This window comes from Pseudomyrmex gracilis, unplaced genomic scaffold (genome assembly GCF_002006095.1).
Source record: "Pseudomyrmex gracilis isolate BER0280 unplaced genomic scaffold, ASM200609v1 scaffold_1159, whole genome shotgun sequence".
Classification (NCBI taxonomy): domain Eukaryota; kingdom Metazoa; phylum Arthropoda; class Insecta; order Hymenoptera; family Formicidae; genus Pseudomyrmex; species Pseudomyrmex gracilis.
In genome coordinates, this window is record NW_018021743.1 from 11,720 (window position 1) to 21,374 (window position 9,655).

General features: G+C 38.5%; 1 protein-coding gene across 1 annotated transcript; it reads left to right on the top strand.

Annotated features, from left to right (window-relative positions):
* The first annotated feature begins 8,161 nt into the window (after nucleotides 1–8,161).
* LOC109861931 lies at nucleotides 8,162–9,022 on the top strand. Its single transcript, XM_020441786.1, has one exon. It carries the CDS (start codon nucleotides 8,162–8,164, stop codon nucleotides 9,020–9,022), a length of 861 nt encoding a protein of 286 aa, XP_020297375.1.
* Nucleotides 9,023–9,655: the final 633 nt, after the last annotated feature.

The window sequence follows — 9,655 nt, forward strand, 5'->3', positions numbered from 1 at the left end:
CTGTCTCATGGAATCTACGCCACAGACAAGAGTTCGTATTGTAGACGCCACCTTGATCATGAGGAGAGCAAAACTAAGCGCTGGAGTTTTATTAGCTCACGCTAAAATGCTGAGCAAAACCACTGCAAAGTATCCTCTCACGAGAGTTAAAGTTAAATCGTTTACAATCCATAGAGGAGTGGTGGGAATCAATTGACAACGCCATACTCGGGCAACTGCCGAAGCGAGTGATAATCGGTTTTGTCGAAAATAAGGCGTTTAACGGCGATAGTAAACTTAATCCGTTTATTTTAAAAACTTTAATATAAATTTTCTGTCGCTTTACGTCGATGGAACGCAAGTTCCTACTAGACCGTTACAACCTTCTTTTTCAAGAGACTCTCCTCTCTACATCGAGGCTTTTTATACTCTTTTCTCAGGAACGGGTATTCATTTTCTAAACGAAGGCAATGCTATAAGCAGAGATGCTTATGCTCACGAATACACACTCTTCGCTTTTGATCTCACACCCGATTTATCGGCCAATTGCGTCGAACAGTGGAATCTCGTGAAGCACGGTAGTTTGCGAATTGAAGCACGGTTCGAAAAAGCTCTCGAAACGACTATTAACTGTCTTGTTTATGCGGAATTCGACAGTGTTTTGGAAATCGATTTTTTGCGCCAAATCATTGTTGATTATAACGGATAATCATATTTTCGCACATGCGTAAAGACAAGATAATTTTCTCCCACTACATTTTTCCCACTTTTCTACGCTTTTTGTTGCAAGCGTTTTGTGAAGAAATTTCAATTTCGTTCTAGTCTCCGATATCTTCGCTTCGTTTTCACGATGTCCGAGTATAAAGATGCTGTGATCATAGAAATGCAAGGATTTCGCGGCGTCGTGTGTGAATTTATTCCAAAAGAAGTGGCGTATGTCGCGGTAGAGCGACCGATTTTCGGAAACTGGATCTTGATGCCTCCGTTCTCGTTTACCGAATTACCACAAAAATCAAAACGATGCAACGATTGGCTTACACGAATTTATCACGGTATCGAATGGTTTGAGGGTAAAACCAATCTCAAATATCTCACGAGACATCTACGAGAAGTGACCAAATACGCTCCCGTTATCTACACCAGAGGCAAAGAAAAAATGGATTTCTTAAAAAAGCTTCTGTCTAAAAACATATATANTCTGGAAGCTCTCTCTCCGTCGTTCAAATCCATTTCGAAAAGCAAAGAGAACATATCTCAGTGTTCGTATCACGGAGTTCGCTCATCGGACATTAGTAGCGCTCTACGTAACGCTTTTCGGTTAAAGCGCTGGTTAAACCTAAACAGCGTTGAAGAACATCTCCATAGCGGCTTTGTCAGCGATGAGATCAGCATGATACAATCTGACGACATCAAAACGGAGGAGGAGAAAGAACAACTAACAGAAGAAGAAGAAGATACGCGCAGTGAAGACAATTGCCCACCGAAAACTTCTTGCCTAAACGACGTCGCTGTACAAACAGAGGTACAAAGGGACTACATAAGATTCACTCCGCTTTCTCGCGACTATCTGTATCGAAATAATGAATACGAAAGAAATATTGCAAGCCTTGCGACAACTGCAAATATCTGGACACACGGGAGTTTATCCAGCCGACAAATTGCCCAGGGTGTGGACGAAGTGGACAGCAATCGTCGCTAACACAGACAATCACAATCAACCAGGAACCCACTGGTTGCCTTCTTCCTTGATGGAAACAGACACGCCATCTACTTCGACAGCTATGGAATACCGCCGTCAGATTCCCGCTTTTTTCTGCGACTTCGAAGAAATTCCGCAACGCACACATGGAACACGACTCAACTTCAAGGATATTTCTCGCAAACGTGCGGGCATTATTGTTGTGTGTTTCTCTATTTTATGGCTCACGAGTATAGCCTTTCCCAATTTTTACAACTGTTTTCCGGAAATTTCGACGCCAACGACAAATTAATTGTATGTTTATTTTGTAAAAGTATTCTCTACGAAATCCAACAATGTACAAAACCGCTTTCCTGAACACTATATTCAACACTGTACTTGTAAAACAAAAAAAAATAATTAACTGTAATCTTGTATTTTCTTTTATGTATTCAAAATATATCTATATCGAATAACTGTACTAAGTTGTTTTCTGTTATTTTTTCCAAGAAACCTATTCCTAAACTCCTCACACATTTTTATAAACATTTTATTCTACATTGAATATCTATCGAAAACTCTCGTAGAATTTTCTCGCGCGAACAAGTACGCGCAGGTTTAACGGTCCCAAGTCATAAACCGTTTTTTGTCTTCAAAAAAAATTATGTTCTCATTGGCACGCTCTTATTACCTCCCACGAACATGCAGATTTAACGGTCCCGAGTCATAAACCGTTTTTTGTCTTCAAAAAACTTATGTTCTCATCGGCACGCACGTGTCAACCCGCACGTACAAGTTCTCGCAGATGAAAATTGTTCAGAAAAAATCCGGACACGTAAATTCATTTTTTATATTACATCCCTGACTTTCTAGTCACAGTCTTGCGACGCCTGTTTCGATTTCTATTTCGCCTAGACGCCCTCAACTATGCTTCACGCTCATTGGGAGCCATAAGTGCCCAGACGCTCATTGGTCCTTCTTTGGGAGCCCTATCATCCCTATCAACTACCCCTGAACCTCGCTCATTGGGAGCCATACGTGCCCAGACGCTGATTGATCCTTCTCGGGACTGATGCCACCCCCGCCCTTATTTTACATTTTTAGAAAATTATAAAAATTTATAAAAAATTTATAAAAAATTTAGGGGTCATAAATCATGTCACTTTTCCATCCCCTCCAGTGGGCGTGGCCAATCATTACCAAGGGAGGATGAAAACCACCCTAGTGGGGCAATGGCGCCAGAAGTGGTGGGGGGCCAGGTGGAGGGGGTTTGTTTTAACGCGNCATAAGTGCCCACATACTACTCGTATAAGATGCTTTGGTATCCTGGCGTACGTCTGACAAAGATAAAAACAGTCGACACTTGAGTGACGATCTATTGCAAAGTATTCTCGTATTGTATTCTGCTTGTCACATGCCACATCATCAAAAATAAAAATAGAATTCGGAAGTGCTTCACTNGGTGGAATCACATCGCTATTATTAGAAAAGGTAAAATAACCGATTTCATCTACTGATAAAAGTACATTCTCCAGATATTGATACTTTGGTTGTTGCAACGACTTGGAATACACGTACACGTTTTCAAAACGTACACCGTGTGAACTTTCAAGCAAGCTTAACACTACATTTGTCTTGCCGCAATTTGAAGGACCGCACACAATACCGCGTATAGTAACCGGTAGCATTATTCCATGTTTGCGTATTTTCTTGCCGGACATTTGGTGAGTCTTGTTGTCAAAATTAATTACTTTAATTGCTACAGGTTATCGCACGAACTGCATGGTTTGTTTTAAATGCCTCGCGCGAGGAGCACCTGTTTATAGAGACGCATCGAGCGTGTCTACTCAGTTGTCAGTAGACAACTGATATCAAACGTATATTGCAATCTATGTCAGGTCGTGGATTGTTAAATCGCGTGATAAACGCTCTTCCTGTCGAATTACATATTCCGGGCTACCAATTTTGTGGCCCGGGAACGCGTTTGGAAAAACGATTAGCTAGAGGCGATCGCGGCATTAATCTATTGGACGCGGCTTGTCGTGAACACAATATAGCTTATTCGCGAAGCAACGAACTCGCTGCTCGACACGTAGCTGATAACGCACTTGCTGCGAAGGCGCGCGATCGTATTACAGCGGCAGACTCGAGTCTCGGTGAGAGAACAGCTGCGACCGCCGTGTGGGCGGCTATGAAAGCAAAGACAAAATTCGGCATGGGCTTGAAAAAGAAAAGCAAGTTAGCAAAAAAGAAGCGAATACTTCTAATTGCTAAACGCGGCGGTGTGTTACCGGTTCTACCGCTGCTGAGTGCTCTCGGTGCGCTCGTTGGTGGAGCGGCGGGAGTTGCAAAAACGGTAAATGATACGAGAGCTGCACAGCGGCAGCTAGAAGAAATGCAACGTCATAATCGCGCAATGGAAGGTCGGGGAATTTATCTGACTCCGTACGGACGGGAACTTTCAAAGAAAAAAAAAATGCTGAAAAGACATTAAAATTACCTACAGGTGTAACAACAAATATGCAGTTAGAACAACTAGCTAAACGCATGCGCATACCTTTCTTTAGAGGTGTTTTTATGCGTAATACTTTACCGGACGTAGTACGTCGTAATGAGAGTGGTATTGTCAATTTAGATGATATAAATGGACCGGGTACTCACTGGGTAGCGTATGCGAAGAGAGGAAAACATGTCATATATTTTGATAGTTTCGGCAATCTTCAACCACCAAAAGAGGTGGTGCGTTATCTAGAACATGCCGTAGACAAAATAGAATATAACCGTAAATCTTATCAACGGTACAATCAAAGCAATTGTGGCCAATTGTGTTTATGGTTTCTTCAAGCGGTCGATGAGCAATATTCATTTAAATAGTACGCTATCAAACTTTATTACGCATTCGACAACATGTCACTGACGTTCACACTTACCGGCAAAAGTAGCACACTTGCAGTCAGCTACTTTCCCGCCATTGATTTAAGTGACGGTGACTATGAGCTTGGACTAATAGATTTTGAAACATATCATACGATACCGAACGTAAATTCATTGAACAATAAGTTTTATTACGATACGGATGACAAGCAGATTATAATTCCTGAAGAGTCGTACGAATTACAGGATAGTAACAATTATCTGCAACACGCAATAGTGCAACGTCATGCGAAAAGCAAAGATAAGGATGAGAACATCCCTCCACTCATTTAACTTCCCGAACGTTTTGTTCACCAGAGCCGACAAGAGCAATGTGACCGTAGCTGTTGATAAAATTGATTATTTACGTCGTATTAACAACATGCTTGAAGACACACAGACATATGTTCAACTCAAACAAAATCCTATCAAGAATGTTGAAATTAAATTAAACACTCTACTTCGATTATGGACTAATAAACAATATATAGAAGAACTGACATATAATATGATTAAGTCCAGTGATGGCACAATACCTCGAGCATACGGCGTACCAAAAATCCACAAAGAAGGCTATCCTTATCGAATCATCGTTTCTTCGATCGGGAGCCCTTCACATTCTTTTGCTGAGTACATACACAATTTCTTATTCAAAAATTTTCCTAATCCAGACAATTTTATATCAAACAGTTTTAATTTAGTTAAAAAATTAAACAATGTTAGACTACCTGACGGTCACATTCTTGTCTCTTTAGATGTTATCTCTCTCTTTACTAACATACCTATTGAATTGGCGATTAAAAGCTTTAAATTACGATAGAAATTCATCAGATCCAAAACAAAGATACCGCTAAATGAGGTTTTGAAAGCCCTTGAATTCATTTTGTCGTCTACTTTTTTCCTCTTTGACAATAAATATTACCAACAAACTTTTGGAACGCCGATGGGCTCCCCTCTGTCCCCTATCATCGCGGACATAGTCATGCAAGACCTTGAGAAATCTGTGTTAAAGAAACTTAATTTCAAACCTCATTTTTATTTTCGTTATGTTGACGATATTCTTTTATCAGCACCGATTGACCAATTACACGATCTTTTATCAAATTTCAACGCTTATCACACAAGACTGCAATTTACATTAGAAAAAGAAATTGACAATGCCATTAATTTTCTTGACGTTAAAATTTTTCATTCTAATGGCTTCATTATTTTAGACTGGTTTCATAAAAAAATCTTCTCAGGCAGATATCTCAATTTCTATTCTAAACATCCAATGTCACAAAAAATTGGAACTATTATAGGCATGGTTGATAAAGCCATTCTTCTTTCCCACCCTATTTTTCACGAAAAAAATTTACATTTCATTATAAATATACTTTACTATCTAATTGCTACCCATTACAGGTTATTTTCAGAACAATTAACAACAGAATTAAATTCCTAAACAATAGAAATTGCAACATGGTTTCACAGACACTAAACTCCACTGACAAGATTTTCTTTTCCTTTCCTTTTGTTCCTAGCCTATCTAAACAATTGGTAGTTCTTTTTAAGGGCGAAAAAATTACGTTGGCTTTCAAAAGTTATAATAAACTAAGTAACATTATCAGAGTACTCAAGGAATCATTGGTTTTGGATCAAACAAAAAATGTTATATATTGCATTGAATGCAATAATTGCGATGCGTCATATGTTGGTCAGACGAAGAGAAAACTACATACGAGAATTAATGAACACAAGAATCAGATCAATAGGAGCACTGATAATTTATCGGTAGTCACTCAACATCGCTTAGAAACAGGTCACAATTGGCAAGGTGCTAAAATATTAGACGTTGAAGAATTTTACTTTAAGAGACTCACGTCTGAAATGATACATATTAAGTTGAGTCGTGCTCCTATTAATTTAATGACAGACACAGACAATTTGAGATCTTATTTTCCTGTTTTAGAAACATTCAAATCTATCTGTCTTTAAGATTATCTTGTTTTTCTCTTTGTCTGCCCTATCTTTTTGTTTTCTCAGATGTAAACAACTTTTGTATATATATTAGCATCTCTCCTTTCGTTTCGTCAATATATTTTGAACATTTATTGTGAAAGTGAATTGGTTAGGTTATATTATCGTTTATTTTTATCGTTACAATTTGTGTCACGTACGTATTTATTATTCTTATTTTTTTCTTTTTTAATCTTTTCTTTCACGAATATTTTTACAAGTTTTTATATTACTATTTCTTTACTCCAATAATTTTTAGACGTTATATACAAATCTTTTACAATTCAAATGAGAAAAAAAAATTTTTTTCTAAAATCATAATTTTTAAGAATATACTCAAACGACAACCAATTTTCACTTAATTTTTATTTAAACTGTACAACTTATACTACGTGTGGTAAGTTTCATATTTTCAATTTTAATTTTCATTTCTATTATATGTATTTTATCATAATTAGCTGGTTTATCCATTTTTGTGTTTTAATTGTTAGTTGCGCACTGATGAAGACCCCAACGACGGGTTGAAACGTTTGCAACAATAAAATAACATACACCAACATTCTGTATATTGGCTCTTATTCGCCTTTTGACTTACTTACATTTTCAAGAGCTTATTCATCTAATCCCTCCACTCATATTACGCGCAAACACCAACACAATGAAAAGTGAAATAAACAGCGCTTATCAAATAAATTTTACCAAACCCGATAACATTGGATCGTTGTTAGGTTTTTCATCTACTCGTATTTTAGAGCCGCTACAATGGTACGTATCAGACGTGCCGATTAATATTATCAACGTAAACATTATTCGCATAGAATGCAACGTAACCGCGGGTGCGTACAGCAACAACCGGTGTGTGCATACGATACATGAGTTCTCACCGAACGTGCCACCTGGATATAAGATCTCGGAAACACCGGCACAGATCATTTACCTTCCAATCATTGTGCAGAGCATTACGGATCTTACGATACGCATTGTGGATCAGAACGGACAATTGCTTGATTTTCGAGGAGAAGAAATAACTGTCAGGTTACACGTGCGACGCCGACGACTATAATACACGACATGCTCGTGCTGAACGAGGCGGATCAAGTGACACGAGATACAAGGTTTTCATTACAATTACCTGCTACTACTACTACAACGTACAGTAGTCGGAAGAAGCTAAGTTCGATAAACGTTAAATTTTTCCAATCGTTGGGATTTATTGTACGAGAAGTTTGAAAATATGTGCGACATTTTAAATGTTGGGGGTGAGCCGATCTTTGATGATCGCATTGTCAAGATTGAAACTCACACGTACAATCCGTATGTGAACACAACATTTGAACACAGTGATGAGATACGCATACCTATACAACAGCAGGACTTGTACACTTTACCGTGTCAAAGTTTTCTTTACGTCGAAGGAAAAATAACGTTAACGACAAAGGATGAAGAAGAAGTATATCTGAGTAATAATTGTGTAGCTTTTATGTTCGATGAGATTCGCTACAAACTCAATGGTATGGAGATTGATCGGAATAGAAACATTGGAATATAACGAGCACGATCAAAAACTATATATCGCTAACACATGATAAAAGCATGGCCATGAAGAATGCTGGTTGGGATATTAAACAGCATGTGGACGTAGATAGTTACTTTACTTTCTGCGTACCACTCAGCATGTTATTAGGATTTTGTGAGGACTACAAGCGTACGGTTATCAATGCACGTCATGAACTAATTTTAATACGATCGCGCAACGACAAAAACTGCATAACAGCAGTTTCGCAGGTAGATCGTGAGGCATTGAATGGAAACATTGAATTATTCAAAGTGCAATGGCGAATGCCACATGTAGTGTTGAACGATGTCACGAAGCTCTCGCTACTACAAACTCTGGAAAGCGGGCGGTATTTGACCATAAGTTTCCGTTCATGGGATCTCTATGAGTTTCCATTATTACAAAGCACTACTAAACATTCGTGGGCCGTAAAAACGGCGACACAACTTGAGAAACCGAGATACGTCATATTTGCGCTACAGACTGCTCGAAGAAACGATATGTCAGCAGATGTCACGCGATTCGATCACTGTCAGTTGACCAACGTAAAACTTTATCTTAACTCTGAATTCTATCCTTATGACGACTTGCATTTAGATTTTGATAGAAACAAATATGCCGTTCTGTACGATATGTACACAAATTTCCGTAAAACGTACTACGGATGTGGTGTTGTCGTACCATTTCTCACAATTTACAACTTTCTGCAATGTGGTCCTTTAGTGGTCTTTGATTGCTCACGTCAAAACGAGGCTGTCAAAAGTGCAATTGTCGATGTGCGGATTGAATTCGATTGCAAAGAAAATATACCGGCAAATACTACAGCCTATTGTCTCAGTTTGCACGATCGTGTGGTTGAATACAACCTTTTAACTAACGTAGTACGCAAAATTACATAAACTGTGACATCAGCGCTTCTCCCCTCCATAATCTAAAAATCGTTTAAGAACCACAGTATGTATCAATAGACAGCAGTCGTCTTTTATCGGTCACACAATTACATCATCATGGATGTGCCGACGTTTGTAGACTTACAAGGATTTGCCGTCGGGAAAAAATTTATTGTCAAAGAAGTGGCGGTATTGCGAAAAGGTATTGTTCTCTCGCATTACATTTTTGAAAGCCTTTTTTCGTGGAATCTACTTGCAAGATCAGACAAGTCAGCTGCTTCTTGGTTGATGACGCATCATCACAGGCTGCGTTGGGAAGATGGAAATGTTGCATACCGCAGAGCGAAACATTTGATTACAACAGCTATTTGCGACACTGCAGAAAATGATAACAACGCATCTTCACTTGTCTATGTTAAAGGTCCTGAAAAATGTAACTGGCTAGCTGATATTCTCGATAGTGACGTACGACGTGGATTACTTATTAAAACATTGGATGCCGACTACGACGATATTGCTTCTTTAAATGTATTGAATTGTCTACGATGTGAAAAACATGTGAAGCATTGCGCGTTACAAACTGTATTTAAAATATTTACTTGGTGGTCTAAACGACAATAAAATGTTATATGCAACAATTTT